At 36.1% G+C, this 20,919-nt stretch overlaps 1 protein-coding gene across 1 annotated transcript in view; it reads right to left on the reverse strand.

Annotated features, from left to right (window-relative positions):
• The window catches only part of LOC150085106 (uncharacterized), a 48,627-nt gene that overhangs the window by 13,490 nt on the left and 14,218 nt on the right, over window positions 1–20,919 (reverse strand). Inside the window, exons 2-5 of the mRNA XM_090375775.1 lie at window positions 18,799–18,935; window positions 10,265–10,370; window positions 5,369–5,463; window positions 1,113–1,209 (exon numbers count right to left, since the gene is read on the reverse strand). Coding sequence (XP_090231901.1) covers window positions 1,113–1,209; window positions 5,369–5,463; window positions 10,265–10,370; window positions 18,799–18,935 — 435 coding nt within the window. The remainder of the gene's footprint in view (window positions 1–1,112; window positions 1,210–5,368; window positions 5,464–10,264; window positions 10,371–18,798; window positions 18,936–20,919) is intronic.

Consider the following 20,919-nt stretch of genomic DNA (forward strand, 5'->3'; position numbering starts at 1 on the left):
CGGTGGTCATTCCCAGATCTTTCCGCATCCTCCGTATTTGGTGGTCACGGGCTCGAACCCCGGTCTAATCAAGAAGTGTGTGCTACGCACTGCCGCTCCTGCCCACCTGGCTATGGAGGCGCCTACATTTTGGTAAATAAGTTATTTAATTATATTACATTTCGGGTGTATTAGGCAAATAGTAATGATTTATGATTTATAACAAAAAAAAAAAAACAAAAAAAAAAAACCCAATTCATTTGCACGAACCAACAGCATTTCATTTCTGTGCATTAACCATTATTGTCTATTCATTCCTCCAGTCGGTGCAGGCAACAAACATAATATCCGATGCTTCAGCTACAATATAAAATATACAGATAGCCTACATAATACGCATGAAAAAATAAATAACTTCCAGATTTCCACAGGTCCAATTTAATGAAATTTGTGGAGGCTCAACATATTGTAAAAATTAATGAAACTAGACCAACTGAGAGTTGAGTAATTACATACAAAAAGAAAGAAAGGGAGAAAGACAAAGAAATGCTAATCAACAGATTTCTATTGGTCTGATTTTAATGAAATTTGGGATGGCTGAACAAATCTCTCTAAAACAACTATATATAAATTTCCATCAAATGGGTTAGCCCTTATTCTGTTTATCATCTGGTCTGAAAGAAAAAGGAGCTATTTCAATGTTAATCATATCTTTCAAAAGGCCAGATTCTTCGGGAAGTTAATGGTAAATATTCATTTATTATCTAGATGACTAAAGCCAGAAGATTCAGAAATCCATTGCAAGTGAATAAACATTGAATTATTAATGGCAGCCAGATTTTCAGCCCTACAGTCATGATGGGTTTCACATTTTTTTGTGACAGTGTATGGAATCGAACCATGACCTCTTTACTTGTGGCCAAGCACACTAACCACTTCACCACAGCTAGCCTGTACAATTAGTCTACCTTCCTTGCACTGCACAAGCAATAATAATACTAAAATATTTAAAAAGCACCTGAAAAAAAGTTATGTAGTTTTGGGCATAAATGAAAAGAAAATAACAATTTATTACTTTTTAAACAAGCTTTATTACAAAAGTTTTTTAATTTGAAAAAAACTTGAGAACTTGCCTTTTTCTAAAGTAGATATTGAAGTCATCTTCCCAGGAACTACCTCAACTTCAGAAATGCAGTAAACAGGAAACAGAAAACGTATCCCAAGACATCTCTAAATATATATATATATAAAAAAAAAAAAAAAAAAAAACATCTGAAATTAATTAACTTTGTTTTCATTATAAAGAAAGCTAAATAATGGAGCTCTCCTGATGGATGTAGAATATATGAAAATGGAGTAAAAAACATAAAACCTTCTTAATATATTGGTAATAATACAAGCCCCGAAAAATTAGAGGTTCTTTTTTCATGATAGTTGTTGATAGCAATTAAAAAAGTTCATATAAACAAGTGTCTAATTCTCAATGGATACAGAGATACAGCTGTTTGGAACTGTTGCACACAGCTCCCTGAATCAGATGTGACCAAGAAGTAGTTATAACCTGACGCTGTTTGGCGTTAGAAGTGTTGTTAAGAATGCCACACATCCTCACAGATGCTGAATATGCTGATATGGTGGTTGTCTACAGTTTTTGTGATGGAAGTGCTACTGCTGCTTGTAGAGAATACTGTCGACAGTTCCCTAAATGCAGAATATGAGATTCAAGAGTGTTTATTAGTGTTTACACTAAACTGTGTGAGACTGGTACAGTTCCCAGCATTCATATTTCTTCTGAACGTGCAAATGAACAAAAGTGGATGAAATAGAACACATTCTTCAGTCAGTAGAATGTAGTCCTACTATTAGCACACAAAGAATTTCTACATATATCAGTGTTCCACAGATAAGAGTACGGTGAACGTTACATGACCACGGCTTGTATCCATTTCACATACAGCGGGTACACCTTCAATCAGGAGACGACAACCAGCAATTGGAATTTTGTCGATGGGTAAATGCTAATTGCCAATTAATTCCGTTAATACTGTTCAGCGAGGAAGCTACTTTCACTCGTGACAGTATCAACAGCATCCGTAACTCTCATAGGTGGTCAGACGAAAATCCACATGCCATTGTAGAAACAAATTTTCAACATCGCTTCTCTGTAAACATGTGGTGTGGTATCATCGAAGGGAGCGCCTCCGTAGCCAGGTGGGAAGGAGCAGCAGTGCGTAGCACACGCTTCTTGATTAGACCGGGGTTCGAGCCCGTCACCACCAAATACGGAGGATGCGGAAAGGTTAAGGAATGACCACCGCATATCCTGGAGCAATATGGCCTTAGTTGCTAATGCTCCTAAAAACCAAACAACAACAACAACAACGTATCATCGAAAATCAGTTGATTGGGCCTGTTGTGTTACAAAATCATCTAATTTTGTAACACAACAGGCACAATCGGCCCATTTACCTAGAATTTCTGCAAAACGTACTTCCACTACTATTGGAGGATGACTACAAGGTTTATTATGTACTTTCAGCATGCCAGAGTTCCTGCACATTATACCCGTCTGGTATTACATTATCTAAATTGAACTTTCCCTGAAGGATGGATCGGCCGCAGTGGTCCCGTTCATTGGCCACCAAGGTCACCAGACCTCCCTCCGTTAGATTTTTGTTTGTGGGGATAGATGAAAAGCACAATATACAAAGAAAAGGTAAATACAAGAGATGAATTGCTCGCTCGCATTTTGGATACTGCTGCCCTCATAAAGGAACGCCAAGACAACCTCAGAAGAACAACACATCATATTACCACAAGAGCTGCAAACTGCATTGAGGTTGGCGGTGGGATTTTCAAACATTTATTGTGAACTGTAAAAAATTTATCAATTATTTGTGTTTTGTATCATTCAAAAATTCAATAAATACAAAGAATAAGTTATTTATCATTCTTTAATACTCTCATAATGGGTTTGTGCGCACCAGTTTCAAACAGCTGTACCTCCATATCCATTGAGAATTGGACATGTTTATATGAACTTTTTTACTCAGAATAATCAATACAATAACCTCCCAAAATATTTACTATTCCTCCTGAATCACCCTGTGTGTGTGTGTGTGTGTGTGTGTGTGTGTGTGTGTGTGTGTGTGTGTGTGTGTGTGTGTGTGTGTGTGTGTGTGTGTGTGTACTGTATACTCATAACAGATGTATAGACTCACAAAACATATAGGCTATGAATAATTCTCATGCACTTCACGGGGAGACATTGCATTTCCAAAAAAAATGGTATTTGGTGTGCAATTTACAAAACTTGCATTACAGGAATGTTTTCTTCAATCACAACGTGAAATCAACAAAAGTTTACCCTATTATTTTTGAAAAGTTTTTCAAATGGTTAACACTAAGAAATGGCACTGAGTCGACACAGAGTTATTTCCAACAGGATACCGCTACTTGTCATACATTATATGAAAGCTGGAAAAAACTGAAAGTTTTTACAAGGACAGGGTTATCAGAAAAAGCATATGGTCACCTAGATCTCCAAACTTGTCTTCATCTGCCTTTTTTCTATGGCATGCTAAAGGGGAAAATGTTTCAGAATAAGCCATGCACTAAACAAGAACACAAAAACAGACAAACAAAAAAAAAATCATTCACTAGGAAACTGAATCCATTACAGAGAATATAGAATACAGCACAAATTTATAAATATGAAGCACCGGATACAGTTCCACTTAGCTACCATTTTATTGGGCTTTTCTATTAGTGCAATCAATTATAATCGGGCAGTAAACTCGATCTTATTGCAGTTGCAATAGTTGAGATAGCTGGAATTCTGTGGGTTTTCACATTATTATGGTGAAATGTGTTTCCCCTTCCATGAAATATTCAATCATATAAAAAGCATAAATAAATTTTCAGAAACTCATTACTCTGTATCTTACTTGCACATATTGTTTCTTTGTTATTAATTAATTGGTTATCATTTTTACTGTTTTAAATTTTACAACCAATAATGTTCCTACCACCTAATACAACGTCTTTAATTCGGCCATTAGATCAAGGCATTATATCTACCTTTAAAACTCATTACACCAGAAAATCGTTACAATGGATTTTGGAAAAAATTGATTCCAAATCTTTTGAAGTGATGGAAGCATGGAAACATTTTTCAATTGTGGACTGTATCAGAATCAGCTTTAGTGCTCAAAGAAGTAAAACTGTCAACATTAAATGCGTGTTGGAAAAATGTATAGCTGGAATCAGTTCATTCAGAAAATATGGTCAAACAGGCAGAAAATGGAATCGGTGCGATAGGTTTTTTTTTTTTTTTTTTTTTTTTTTTGGTTTTTAGGAGCATTAGCAACTAAGGCCATATTGCTCCGGGAATATGCAGTGGTCATTCCCTGACCTTTCCGCATCCTCCGTATTTGGTGGTGACGGGCTCGAACCCCGGTCTAATCAAGAAGCATGTACTAGGCACTGCTGCTCCTTCCCACCTGGCTACGGAGGCGTGCCATGGTGCGATAGTAGAATTAGCTAAGTCAGTAGGAGGGGGAAGGTTTTGATGATATGACTACTGAAGATGTTCACGAATTATTGGTAGAAAAAGAGGCTGGCGAGGCAGATTTGGTGTAAATGGCATTGGAGGAAAACCAAATCAATTTAGAGGATGATAGCGCAGATGAAAATTCTGAAGTTCCAAAATTTACACTAAAAAGCAGAAGGGAAGGCATCAACTCGAGCAATTAGAATCTTATTTTTTGAATGCAGATATGCAGATCCTTCTACTGAAAGGAGAACAAAGTTCAAAAGGGAGCTTCAAAAATGTTTAGCTCCATACCAAGAAATTTACAAAGATCTATCACGCAAAAGCAAACAAACCCAGATTACTGATTTTTTAAAGGGGGGCAGAAGGTACATGAAATCTAGATGCTGCAGAAGAAAGTTCAGAAGGTGAAGATATTCTTCAACAGAAAAAAGGTTCTCATTTGAATTGTGCTTAGCAGTGATGAAGAGGAAGAAAATTAAATGGATGTACATTATCTGACATATATGTATCACAGTTTGTAACGACGTTGTTCAGTTATTCCTATTTAAGTTACTACTATTATAAAAATGAAGTTAAAATATTAAGTTATTACTATTTTAAAAATTAAGTTTCCGATAGTTATAAAAAAATATATGTATTTTTGCTTTTGGAACGTAATCCCCCTTTTGTATTGGTTCCTAGTCCCATATAACATGGTTTCACATTACACAAGATTTTGTGGGAACCAAACTACCGTGTTATACAAGGGTTACCTATACGTAGTAATTTCAGAAAAAACTATGGTAGACCACAGTTTATAAACTACTCGCAGAAATTAAAAAATTACAGAATTACCTGTTTGTGAGCTGCACGTTCAATTATTTCATCCACCTGAAGTCGCATTGTACTTGTAGCAATTACAGCATCACTTTTGCAGCAGTGAGAAATCCCTAAAAATAGTTACTTCATTAGAAAAAGTTATTACTTTTATTCAGTGCTTTTTTTTGGGACGGTACACAATGGTACCGTCCCAAAACCGGCACCTTTATTAACAGTGATGTGTGACATTTGGATGCAGTGCACTTCAAAATTTGTAATATTCCGTAAATGTTTTTCACATTTACCTACTATTCAAATAAGTTTAAAATTATTTAACTAAATTTGCATTTTTTACTGTCTATTGTTAACATATTTTCTATATAAAACTGTATAACCATTTTTATAATTCGAAATTACTCAGTCAGACCTCTGTTTAACGAAGTCCTTTTATAGTGAATTATTTTGAATTCCCCTTGGAAGTTACATTTAAAATAGTTTTCGTTGAGCGAAGAAAATTTATATAGCAAATGGATTAGGAGAGAATTAACTCAGAGCCTCCGTAGCCAGGTGGGCAGGAGCAGAAGTGCTTAGCACACGCTTCTTGATTAGACCGGGGTTTGAGCCCATGACCACCAAATACGGAGGATGCGGAAAACTTCAGGGAATGACCACTGCATATTCCCGGAGCAATATGGCCTTAGTTGTTAATGCTCCTAAAAACCAAATAATAAACAAACAGAATTAACTCGGCACGCACTGTTCACATTTCTGGCCTTCAGGCAATTTAGGCAATTAGTGCTGCTGCACGAATTAAGAGAGCTAAAGCATTCTACAACTTAGTGGTACCTCGTAAAACCTATCCAACCACCTGTCCCACATACGGAGGAGTCGCGCTAGTGATCAGATCAAGGTGTATTCCCAATGGTCTCTGGTCCACCTTCTACTGCAGTGGTGTCCAACCTTTTCCCGTACAGTGGCCATATTCAAAAAAATTCAGTTAGATTTCTTTAGTGTGTTACATTTTCCATATCTTGTTGTGATTAAAAGTACAATTGAAAATTTTATTAAGTACAAAACACAATTACATTTACTGAACAAAACATTTAATGAAAATTTTTTTGATAATTAACAAAATTTAAAATGCTGTTTTAGTTCACTTTCCTCACAGGCCATAGGCTGGACACCTTTATGAATCAACTGTAAGCATCCCGTTCGAGATTAGAAAAGTGATTTTCTTTTACCACAACAAATAATTGTCTGTTGTTTCACAGAAATGCGTTATCCACATTTTTCCGTAAATTTTCCCTATCTTTGTTTACATGGTCACAGTACCTGAATATCCGAATGACACTGACATTTTGGATAGTTTCAAAAAAAAATAATATATATATTTATATATATATATTCAAATTTAAGAACTAGTGACAATACTGATGATGAGAGGTGGAAAATGAAGATGACAAAAGTGTTAATCCTTTTAAACATGAACTGTTGGCAGTTCGTGAAAGTGAAGTTAGAAAATTGTCAATTAGGTTACAGTTAAATGAAAGAGATGCAATTCGTGGATTTCAGGGATACCTAATTGATAAGAAGGTTTTGGAAGAATTGAAAAATTTGATGAATGCTCTGAGTACGATACCAATTTCATCGAGTGAATGTGAACGAGGATTTTCACAAATGAATCTGATCGCCAGCCCAACCAACGCTTCGTTGATGACAAAAACAGTTTCTTCACTATTGTTTTTTAAAATTGTAGGCCCACTGCTGACCTGCTTCAATCCACCAAAATACTGATTTGTGGCTGCTTCGGAAAGGTCATTCAGCAACCGACCAGGGCCGCCGCAAGTGGGTAGGCGAGGTAAGCGTCACTTACGGGCGGCAGATCAAGAGGGCGCCGAAAAAACTTTTGACATATACAAGTAGGACCTCTGTTTAATTAACGAACTTCTTTATAGCAAAATTTTCTATTTAGCGATATGCGCAATATCACATAATTTCATTTTTTTCCTCTACTGACAGAGGCGGACAGGCCTTAATGGGGAAACCCCAGTGGGTCAGAGGCCGGTGTGATTTTGGCCATAAGCACTTGTAAGAGGCCGCTACAAGTTTTCCCCAGTAAGAATTTTTGACAGTCTATTAGTATTGCTTTCTTTTTCTCTCTGAATCTGTAGTATCTTCACCTCACCAGCATGCTTCATTTTCACACTTTTCTGAACTATGTTAAACATTTTTAGGGAATAAAACACAATTTCAGTATAAAAAGGACAAAAATGAGGAGGCACGCTTGATACCCATAAACAAAGCTGCCCGCGTGTAGCGACTGAATAAACAAAGCAGCAAAGACAGAAACACACTGTTATCCCCTCACGGTAGCACACAATTTAGTAAAACACACTTTGGAGATCACTACCATAAAACAATTTCCAGTTGAAATCTGTTATAAATGGGAGTAAACTCCATCTAATTGCATTTGCGATAATACTGATAACTGTAATTGTGGGTTTTTATGTTATTATGGTGAAATGTGTTTTCACTTCACTGAAATCTTCAATCGTACAAAAAACATAAATACATTTTCAGAAACTTCTCTTCTTTCAGTTTCGGTGATTCCTGAATTCGACTGCCATTTATTATAAACACAAAGGCGAATTCAGTTCGTGTTATATACGACATCGTTCCTGATTTATAAATTAAATCGTGTATGATCGAATTCGTGTAGTGTAAACGCGTATTATACGAGGACTGACCGTATTTTATACTGTATTTTAATTTTTTTCTCAGGGTAAGTATTTTTTGTGCTACCACATGCAACTTATTTGTTAGCATATGCTTATAGCTTCGATTCTTTATACGATTTCAGTTTTTTAGCATTGCTTATAAATATCATGAAACTTACCTCCTAATCCGTATGGTATGGTTAAAATATAATGAAGAAATTAAAATGGGAAATTAAAAAATATAAAAAAATTCCCCGAGGGGGAAAAAGTACACTCTTTTCCACTTGGATCATCATACATAAAAATTAACGATTATGAAACTAAGAATGAGAAGAACCAAGACTTCCGCAATTCTGTCATTAGTTGGTTCATTGATTGGGAAAGAAATTCTGAGTGTTATAAAAGTTAACTCTAGCACCCGTGGTGCATGGTTAGTGTGTGCGCGCCAAAAATTTTACATTATCCTCCAAGGTTCAGTTGGAAAATCATTCAATGGCTAAAGTTTCGTGTATTAATAATAGTTTATAACTGGAATTCAGATTTTCAGAACATGTTTGAGTGTTATAATTATGTGAATGCGAATGTTGACTGAGTTCTGTGGCTGAATAATTAGCATGGAGGCTGGTTTGGTGATATAAGCTCTGTTATTTGCAGTTTTGCAATTTGACGGTAATACTACTAATTTCGTATGCACTAGGGTACCCACAGACACTCCAGCTTGCCTGCACAGGCCAAGTTTGTGCAGTCAAACCGAAGCGCATGTATATAGTGCAGGCCGCCTGAATGGCCGTCTGGCCCGGTCTGCGTAAATTTGAGCGACGATGTGGTTTTCCCAAATATGCCGCGCGTGCGCGCGCGCGCGCGCGCGCACACACACACACACACACACACACACACACACACACACACACACACACACACACACACACACACACACACACACACACACACACACACACACACACACAGAACCTTGTGAAGGCACAATCAACGCCGTAAACAAATTCCCTACTTGATAAAATTGTTCTATAATTATTACCTTCACAAATTCTGATTGTAATTGGGCCTCTGACATCAGTAATTTCCACATTCTGGGTTATGAGAGTGAGCAAACAGCAGGTTAAGGCAAAAAACCAAACACAGTGAATGAACAAATAATTCATATTTAATGCACCTTAAATTCTTCTTCACTACCCTTATGCTGTATGAAGAAATTCTTCTTCACTACCTTTAAAGATAATACTGTATTACTCCATTTAATACCAGAGGTATTTAAATTTTTACAATATATTTTTAAAAACGATTTTACAGTTGGTACAGTGCTGTGTTTATTGATTATCATCTCTAATTGGAAGTGCTAATGTCACCCCAATCCACAAAGGAGGTAGCAACCTGATCTGTCCATGGAATTTTGAGCATTCTTCTGAGTGTCCACATTTCAAAGGCTTCCAGTTTCCTGATTTCTGCCTTCTGCATGACCCAGGTCTCACATCCACATAGGAGAGTGCTCCACGTATAGCATTTGACTATTCGATATGTTTTCTGGAAATCCAGTTTCGTGTCACAGGAGAAGTTCTTTATAACATAAATGAATTATATAAATGAAGTTTAACGCTTCTAAATATAAGTTCTTTTCAACTGGGAAAGAGGACATTTCTAAACCACTTTTAACTCCTGGAGAGAAGTTAAAAGTGGTTTAGGATGAAAAAGCCTTAGCAGTTACAAGTCAGATATGATATTTTCCATGCAATGTACCTTCCTTCTGCTTATTTACATTGCATGGAAAACATCATATCTGACTTGTAACTGCTAAGGCTTTTTCAGATAAAGATATATAGGACCTTTGAAAGTAGGAAAAAGGATGCTATTTTCTCTTTATTTTATATAAAATGATGTTGAGACCACATTTAGAATATGGTGTTTGGGACAGGGGGGGTCACACTTGAAGGAAGAAAGAAAGGCAACCAGACATCTCAGGGGGAAACCTGATAGAGGTATATGTGTAATTTGGAAGAAAATCAGAAAAATTAGAGAGGGCAGTATATTTTCACTGGCAGGAAAAAGATAACTTTTTTCCCCTTTTTTTCTTTGCTTTTTTAGCAGATGCAAAAAAAAGCCCACTTCCTTGCATCACTTAGCCATCATAACACTAAGATATGTACAGATAATCAGCAAATACAAAAGCTATTCCTTAATTAATAAGAAATATACTTACATTCAAAAAGATCCTGCTTCAAAGAAAGATCTTCAGTTACTGATTCAAAGATAAAGTCTGATCCTTTTACAGCTTCTTCTAATCTTCCTATGAAATAAACTCCGCCCTATGGTATAAATTACTGCCACATTACAAAAATCCATGTCTAAAACTTATCTCTGCTAAAACAAGTAATTAACTGAATATCCTAAATATTCCTGTTAAGTTGTTTATGATCCATTAAAGATACAATAAATTAATAATGTCAGAAATCTGTTTAAAACTTCAATAATAAATTACACAAGGGCTGTTCAATAAAGAATGGTCATAATTTGTTTCATAACATATCTTTATTAATCATCCATATTTTGATACTCCTTTTCAAAGTAGTCCCCATTTGATAATATGCACTTACTCCAACATTTCTGTCATTCTTCAAAAACATAATGGAAACCATTTTTTGATATACATTTGAGAATCATCTCCCAAATGCCTTTACAACTTTTTCTGATGACTGGAAACATTTTCCTTGCAGCTCCTTCTTTAACTTTGAAAATAAAAAATTTAAAGGTTGGTTGTAGGGTGGATGAGAAACACATTTGACATTAATGCTGGCTAAATACTCAATGACAGTATGGGCAATGTGAGGTCTCATATTGTAGTGATGGATGCTGCATCATGCAAAGTGTGGAGTACAGTTCTGGTAAGGTCCTGTAACAATCATATGACATGGCACAACATGCTGGTAAACTATTCCTTGAATGTCACAAAAAGAGATGACCATAATCTTTCCTGCAGAAGCCACAACTTTTGCTTTTTTTCGGTGTTAATGATGATGTAGACCTTCAAATAGAGCTTACTCTCTGGGTCAAAATGATAAAGCCATGTCTCATCCGCTGTAATCACATTATGCAGAACCTCACCATCTTCAATAACCATCCACTGCAGCTCCTCACAAATCACAATGTGAACTTGCTGTTGCTCGGGTACAGTAGTCATGGAACCCAGCATGCACAAACATGTGCCATCTGCAGATGATCATGGAGAATACTGTGCTTGCTTTCTACTGATATTCTCAACATCTCTGCCAGTTACCTTACTGTTATATGATGATCTTTTCTCACAATTACAGAAGCAGCGTTTATGGTTTCTGTGGTGACAGCAGTGGTTGGAGCTCCAGTACCGCCAATTTTTGTGATTGAATCACATCCATCTTTAAACATTCCAAACTACCTGTGAGCTGTGCTGCATGGAAGTGTAGATTCACATAAGCCTCTTTTAACATTTCACATACTTCAGCTGATGTTTTCTAGAGATGGAAACAAAATTTGAGGATAGCATACTGTTCCTTGCATGTCATGTCCATTGTCATGTAGGCAAAAATGAACAGACATAAACTTGACTGACTGACAAGGTCACGCTGTGTGCGCGAGTCACCTATGCAGTTGCTGTGTGATGAACCTTGGTTTGGTCTTAATTCTGCAGCTCAGCTAAAAATAACAAGCAGTACATATGTTCGTAAAAATTTTTATGATCGTTGTTTATTGAATAGACCTCGTAATTAATACTTTGAATATCATGAAAAACAGCTGGATTAATAGAAAATCTTTATCATTCATTTCAAAATTATAGTCATACAGCAATGGACACCTTTGATGAAAATTGAAATTCTCAACAAATTATTTATCACAGAACTAATTATCCTAAGAATACAAACGAGGCAAACTTTGGAGCACATCAATATCACCTAAACAAGAACCTAATGAATAACATTTTGTATTCCCTAAATTCAATGAAAAAATAATTATACATGCACACATTCTTTAGATATCAGTATTTATTTCATTTTAAAACTGCTTATTTGATTTCTAAATATAATCATTTTATATAAAACAAGCCTCTCTTCACAGTGTATTAACATAAATTGGAACATATATGATGAAATGTATAAATTACAATAACATGCTGAGGAAATTCTGTGTACTATATGTAGGAAATTCATTCTGTGCATTTAGAGGACTCAACAAAAACTAATAGGAAACAACTAATGTGAAATTTCAATCAAGTGTGAATGAATGTCAAAAAAAAGGTACCAGATATTTAAGTTCATCTCATACCTCCACAGACAAATAATCATAATGCATTCAAATGTAATATCTGCACAGTTGATGCTTCAAATTAAAGTTAAATTTATCTTTGGGTAGTGTTGCAGAATAAACTACTCAGCATAATGTTTGAGGGAGAGAATTTGGTAGTTTTGGCACTTTTTGGCAATGGAGAAAGTGTGAAAGGTGAGTAATTGAGAATTTTTGCATCCTTTTTTTCTTTCCTTTAGTTTTTTGTTTTTGGCAGATGCAAAAATAAAGCTAACTTCCTTGCATCATTTTAGCTATTATAATACTAATACACTATGGTTGAAAACAACTTTCAGCACATCTAACCTGACACCATCCTTTCTTCAATTTAAATTTATGGCCCCTTCTGTACGTGTCATCTGAGAAAAGGTAACAATGCTATCCCCAATTAGCTTACTCAATCTGCTTAAAGCTTTAAACACTTCAATAAGGTTTCACCAGTGCCTAGTTTCCAAATGATACAATTTACAAAAATCAATACTTCAGAACTTTCAACAGTGCCGACCTTGATGAAACTTGATCCTGCTCTTATATTCTACCAGAATGTTCGAAGTATAGCCAATAAGCTGCATACCTTACAATCCCTCCTTTTAGCTGATGAAATTATGCCTATATGAAACATGGCTCCATGCAGACAAACAAATTGCATACCTTTCCAGAGCACACAAATATAATATCATAACAAATGACCGAACCCACAAGAAAGGTGGTGGGGTGATGTTATGTGTCCACAAGTGACTTCATATTACCCATACAGGGAGGAGTGACTCAAAACATTTTGAGGCCTTGAGTATCTCAATATCAGATAAAAGGAGTCAATATCCAGAATACCAGTTGCAGCTTGTGGTAATCTACATACCCCCAGATCACAGCCCAGAAGATAGAGTTGAGCTGTACTGTTGGATCATGACTCACGTTAGAGTCACCTCACCTATCATCATTTTGAGTGACTTCAATTTGCCCCTCCCGAAGTTCAGTAATGAGAAGGAAGAGCTCACAAACCTGTTATCAGGAATCGGTCTGAAAGAACTTGACACATCACCAACAAGAGGATCCCAACAGCTAGACCTGTTATTTCACAACGTTGTCGGAGTGAGAAGCACTGCCTCCCAAACAAAATTCTCTTTGAACCATTCAACTATTGTTATTGAGCTACCAACCAACATATACACTCTTCTTCTTCTGGAAGGCACCCTACCAAATCTACATGCAAGATTATTTTCTCCACCAAATTCATCAAAGAAGCCAATATCCTTCAATATTTGAAATCAGTTGACTGGCACGCAATCACACACTTTCCATTGACAGAGATTATTAACTCCATTGCATTGCACCATAAAAAAATTGCTGAAATAGGAGCAGCTAGAGAAGTCCGTATCTGCCACTGTACAAAGCCGTGGTTCTCAACTGAACTAAAAGCCCTCCTCACAAAAAAACAGAAGACCTTTAGGGCCTTTAGAAAATATCCTTCAGATCAAAACAGAATGATATATCACCAGGCAAGAAAGAGCGGCTTTTGTGAGAGCTAAGATTCAAGCTCATACGCAAATCCTGTACAACATGCTCGCTTCAAACAGAAGAGTCGGAACAAATAAGTAAACATACTCTATCTGAATGGGCTCTCTACACCTTCAAAGATCTGGGAAAAGATAGTGCATATGTAAATGCTTGCTATGTCCCAGGAACATATACAGTACAACTGTCCTCTATTACCCACAACAGGGCTGACCTCACTCAGGCCATCAACAGTCTTCCAAACAAGGCTATGGTCAGGCCCGATGGCTTCTCCCTCTTTATTATCAAGATCTGTAGCCCTAATATAATTGATCTTCTCCTTCAAGCATATAATAACATCTTGCAAACTGCCAACGTCCCGCAGATGTGGAAGCAGTACTAAACAAAAACTGTTCCTAAAAATGCACATCCCAAGACTACAAAGGATTACAGGCCCATTTCAATTACTTGCCACACCCTAAAAATTTTTGACAAAGCACTCATAAAGTACTTTGGTACCCACTGCTTTAGGCACCCCCAGCATACCTTCATATTCAACACTTAAGGGGAGATCAACCACAACCAACCTTCTTGAGACCTTTGGTCGATTACAACACACTCTGAATAGTGGAGATCAACTAGATGTAGTTTTTGTGGATATTTCTTCTGCATTTGACAGATTCTCCATCAAAGCCCTTCTAAAAATACTGCATCACTACCATATGATCAGGAGCCCCTTCTTAATACAATTGCAGCTCTTCTTACCAGCAGGCAAACACAAGTTTTGTATGACAATACAGTCCTTGCATAAACCCCCTCAGGGTGGGGGTCCTTTCTGCTTTACTTTTTGCTTCCGCCATTGACCCCCAATCTGGCACTACATGACAATTTCCTTTCATATGCAGACAACCTAAAAATGTTAATTCCTTCCAGTGATGATTGCAATCCACAGTTAATTGCAAAGGATGCTACCAGACAACTTGAAGACTTTGCCTTGTTCCTAAATGACATTGGACTTGCCCTGAACCCGAAGAAGATTGCTCAAATGTCATTCACTATGAAAAGGCTGAAGAATGATATCAGTGTTTTCCTCAATGGGCATCCTGTTCAAAGAGTGCAACAATACAAAGACCTTGGTATGATATGGGGTGAAAAACTCTCCTTTGCCCCTCACCTCACAGAGGTAAGAAAGAAAACCCTTGGGGGTTAAAGAGGAACTGACAGGGATACGAAGTTCTAATCTCGTAACATGTTTTGTGGTGAGATGTGTCTCTCCCACTGCCCTTTATGCCTCCCCTGTATGGTCTTCCTTCCACGCCAGTAGAAAATCTCAGGAGGTTCCTGACTGTGGAATACTGGATCCTGAGGTGGCTAAACCGCTACCTAGGAAACACGTTTACCACCTCTAGAAGTACCCTTCAAGCAAATCTAGATTAGGTACCCTGGCAACTGATACTAATCAAAATAAACATTTCTACCCTCTTAAAACTCATCAGCAAAAAGATAGAAATCCCTACCATAGCTGAGATTGTCTTTCTCCACCCAACTTCCAGCAGACCCCATCGACATAGCCAAACTACAATGCAGCCAGCCAGGGATAGGATAAATCTGTAGACCGGATATTCCCTTCCAATACTATAGGTATATTCCTCATTCTGGACACTGACTGTGACCAATTTCATAAAGAAAAGAACTATCAGACTGAGATTGTGCATCTCGTATACACCATCCTGTCCAACAACTACCAGATCGAGATTGGTAAAAGAAAGGTCCAGACCAATTAATCATACATCTCAGGAATGTAGTGTTCCAGATGTCAGCTGCTGACCTCTAGTGGATGCCTCTTGAATTAAAAAAAAAAAAAGAGTCCATTGTCCAAGTGGTCCCAGATCCTGTTACAGAAGCAGACAGAATTCTCAGTTTCCATTAAGAATGAAACTCAACAACCTTTCCTTCCTGAACAATATATTTCCGGCATGAGCTACGCCTTAACCCCTTGGAGATGTCTAGAAAGAAAGAACCAACTGTGTTTTTTCCCTTGATCCGAGGAACCAGTGAACTCTCCTGTCCAGTTTATCCAATTCCTTATATTTATGTAAATGTCGATACCGTCATTGATTATTTTATTGTTATTATTTTTCGTAGGTTCCTTATTTGCACTCTTCTAGCTTGCATGCTGTTCTAGGGGTGTTTATAAAAAGCAATACACTGAATAAATAAATAAATAAATAAAAATATCCTTCAATCTCCATTTTGTTTCTTTCTCCCCATTCTATTAATGATTTCTCTATTTTTGGGTTAGATATGGTCCATATGATGTCCTTCATGTATGATCAAAAAAGGCTTTGCAGTCTTGATCATATATGAAACACATAGAAATCACTAACTATGAAGAGCTATAAAGCAATTTCTGCCATCAAACAAATTTTTCTCAAAAAAGATAAAAGAACCACAAGGCACTCACAGTGTATTATTTAAGGATGTAACTACTGTCAGACAAAGGGAAGGGCTCTGGTTTTCTTAAAGGTAACAACAATGGTAACAAACAGTTTTTAAATTCTGTTCAGTGGACCAACTGATGAGATTACCAAAAACACATTCAAAATGGGAAGTAATAATCAGGGAGGTAATTGTTGAAGCTACTAAGTGTTAGTATCGACTAAGAAATACTGTTCAAGGTTTAGATCCAAATGGAGGTCAGATGAACTGATAAGACTCGAGGGAGAAGAAAAATGGATGAAATGCTTATAAATTATCAGGGGAACAGAAACCAACAGTAATGTAAAAACCAGTCTGCAATCAAGTCAAAAAGGGGGTATGGCAGATTATGAGAAATCTCCAAAAAATAATGCAAAGAAAAGTAACAGAGGCCTCTTTACCTGTGTAAATATTAGGAGGAAGGAGATGATGGATCACATTGGTTTACTGATATGAATGTTTTAACTGTTGACAATCCTGCTCAGGTTGCTCAAATTCTAACAACAGCATAATGGTTTTGCAAAGACTGAGAAGAAAGTGGAAAAAAAACTGTTGAAGCTAAAAGTAAAGAAGGCACTTGGAGCTGGTAGGATATATCCAATTATATTAAAGGAAGCAGCAAAAAAAAAAAAAAAAAAAAAAAGGTAAGTAGGCCATTGGTCACAATTATGAGAGTATCCTTGGATTCAGGAGAGGATTCACTCCCTACAGACTAGAGATATGCAACTGTCTCTCCTATTCACAAGGGGGGAATAAACAGGATCAAGCTAACAGGTAATTACAGACCTGTTATCTTGACTTCTGTCACAGGAAAAATAAAGGAGTCACTAAAAGCAGAGCACAGCCCATTGATATAAATTTTGTTGTCTCTTTGTTGTCCTCCACCCACCCATCCCTTTATACATAGCATTACTTTGCCCTTAAATCTACACTGTTCCAATTTGTACAGCGGTCTTTTATGTGCAACATCATTAAAAGCTTTTCTGAAATCTAAGTATATGATGGCAAAATTATTTTTTGCACCCAGTTCCTTTGTTACTATATCATAGTATCCAAGCAGTTTGATCAGACAAGATCATTCACCCCTTAACAAATCCGCTGTCACAGCAGTATAACTGCATTACTTCTAGATTGTTAGCTTGATGTCTGTTTTAGTGTAAGTAAGCTAAATGCTGAGGGCATTCTTCCTCCTGTTGAAACATGAGGAAACTTAAATTGTGGAAGGATGGTAGCTGAATAGATGTGCAGTAATTCCTTCAGCCAGTGGTTAGTTAATCGTTGGAACAAACTTTCATTTGTTGTTGTGGAAGTGAATGGTTAGAAAAAAAAAAAAAACTTTAGAACAAGACAAATTATTAGAGGGGTTGAACAGCTCATACAGAAAGTGTTTTTTTTTTTTTGGCTCATGCTGTATAAGCTTGATTTCTTGCATAATTTGCCACTACTAATACTAAATTCTTGTTTCATTACTAAACAAAACTTCTTCAGCCCAATGCTGTTTAAATCATAATACCATTTTTATTGCTTTATAATGAGAAACTGCTGCTTAATTGAACAATATGATTTCAAACCAATTTCCATCACCCTTACAGTTGTTTTTGCTGCAGTTATTTCTTTCTATTGTTTGGAAAGTATAGATATCACAAAGGTGCTTATCTTCTCTTTTACTTGACATGCTTTTTCTTCCACTGCAAGCTTCTACCAATTCCCCCATTTTCTTTAACTGCTGCTCAACTGTTGATTTGTGTACACTAACAATTTCAGTGTTTTTTCACGTTCTGTCACAGTTCTAAAAATTTTTTTTAGTAGTGTTCCTAGGAGTAATATTATTTGTTTTCCCTATCTTCACTATTTTCAAAGAGCTAAATCACCTATGACAGAAAAAATTACAGGATTGCTCTGAGAAACAAATACAGTTGGTCTGTTTCCTAAACCCACTCCCTGCAATGGCTCAGAATTCCACTGTATATAATTACCTTGAAATTTGTTTTAAAACCAGTGGCCTAAGGGCTTATGATACATTCCAAGTAGTTAACAGTAATGGCTGCTATTATTATGTCTGTAGGTATGCAACTAATTTTTTTGTTAAAACTGATATTTTCTTCATTCAATATCACCCTAAGAATATAAATTTTGTAGTGCCCACAACTTTTTTGCTGATAAAAAAATTTAATACATATCTTTGAGATAAATATGCAAAAAAAGTTGAAACATGAATCACTATTAATTGTCCAGAATATAAGTGAATGTCTATATATACAATGCTGAACAATAACAGGGCTCCAGAAATTGCCACTGAGATGGTTTTCAGCAAAAATCAGAAGACTATAAAATATATATTTAATAAAATTCACACATATAAAATATGTATATTTTACATATACATAGTATACTGAAAAGTTTTATACTTATTAAATTAAATACATTTCATTAATTGATTTAACTAACCACAAAATTATTATGGGTCAAGATGCCATCCTCTCTGAGAGCTTTTTTGTCTTCATTTAAACGAAGCTGAATACGATCTAGTGCTTCTGGGCTTCTGTCATAGACACGAACTTCATGACCATGATAAGCAAGCTCACCTAAAATGATATAATACTGTAAGGTAAGTAATACAAATATCTATCAAAAGTAGGGCTTACAATACCGGTCAAAATCTTAATACCGGTATTCCAAAAACAAATGTTTTTCTCAATAGATTTTGATGACAATTAGGTGCAATAAAGTAAGGAAAAAACAAGTACTGTAATTACTTGAATAATTTTGACATTGTTTATTTGGATTTCAGCAAAGCATTTGACTCAGTCCCACATGAGTGGTTACTTTATAAGTTGGAGCAGGCTGGAATCATAGGGAAAATCCTTAGATGGATAGCGTGATGGCTTGAGGGCACTAGGCAGAGGATTGTGATAAGTGGTTATTCCTCAGATTGGGTTAATGTAAGAAGTGGGCTTCCCCAAGGATCAGTATTGAGACCATTGTTGTTTTTGATTATCTTAAATGACATCTATGAAGGGATGGAGGGCGTGAGGTCTAAACTTGCAGATGATGTAAAGATCAGTAGAGTAGTTAATGATTGCCACCAAGCAGAGATTCTTCAGAGTGACCTAGATAGACTTCTGGGATGGTCAGAAAAGTGGCAGCTATGCTTTAATTCAGCAAAATGCAAGGTCCTACACCTGGGGAACAGCAACCCCAAAATAACTTATACACTTGGTGGAGTTGAACTAAAGTAGTGGAGGAACGATACGGTCAGACATGAAGTTGTCCGAGAATTGTGGACAGGTTGCAATGTTGTATGGTGTCCTATCGATGATTTATCAAACATTTACTAGTGATAATGATGTCATAATCACATAATGGTGATTTTATAACCTTCATGTGATTAAATTATAAGCAATTATTTTTTTTTAAATTAGTACCGAAAACCCGGTATTTTTTTGTATCAATACCAGTATTTCAATACTGGAAAAAAATGAATGGGATCCTGGTATTCGAGATCCCGGTATTGTAAGCCCTAATCAAAAGGTAACAGAAAAGACAGACTTCAGAAAAAGACTTTACTCAAGATCTGAAAAATTTATAACTGCTATTACATATTATCAACATTTATATTACCCATAACATTGCATAAATATCAATATTACAACAGCACATTCAAATTTACTCAGGAGTTATCAGGCATTACAATAAAATCCATTAATTTTTTATAAGCTCAACAAGACAAATTTAAGTTAAAAAAGCCAAATGGTGATATATATTACTATTAATTTAAAATATATGCCAAACTACGGCTATATCCAACCTGTACAACAATTATATTGTAATGTAAATGGCAGATGCAATATAAACATCATCTAATATATTCACTGAAAAGCATAACTGAATGCTGAAGTAATGTTTTTTTTTCTTACACTACACTATGTAGAAAAAAAGAAAAATGTTTAATGCCAAAACGATAGCTGCTTCACAGAGCAGTTAACAAGACTGAGTAAATTTAGAATTTATTTATTTAAATTTATATTTATAAATTTAGAATTAAAAAGTAAATTTATGAGTCCCCCAAGGCTCTGCTAATGTTATTAGCAGTGCCTTGGGGGGGGGGGGGGGGATCTGCTAACATTAGTCCAAGAAGAGCAGTGCCTGTTGATAACTAGTCTGTCTTCTTCCACTCAACCATCTCGTTATCCATAGCAGCAACTTGCCCTTAATGCCACCCTGCCCAAATTTGCACAGCAGTCTTTTATATGTAACAGAATCAAAAGCTTTTCTGAAATCTAAGTATATCATAGAAAAATTATTTTTTGCATCAAATTGCTTCGTTACTATGTCATAGTATCCAATCAAATTGATTATACAAAAAAAGTATAGGGAGTAGGGGGAAAAAAAAAAGGTCATCTCTTAATGAATTCATGCTGTGAATGCAGTATAAATGCATTCCTGGGTGACAAGTAATGATCCCACTATTTGATTACAGTGTACAGATCTCAGTTATTATGGTCTTTAATATGTGTTTACTGTCACCCTGTGAATATAAATTTATATTTATATTCACAGAGTGATTGT

The sequence above is a fragment of the Mastigoproctus giganteus genome, chromosome 6 (assembly GCF_048544385.1).
Source record: "Mastigoproctus giganteus isolate SK-2022 chromosome 6, ASM4854438v1, whole genome shotgun sequence".
NCBI lineage: Eukaryota > Metazoa > Arthropoda > Arachnida > Uropygi > Thelyphonidae > Mastigoproctus > Mastigoproctus giganteus.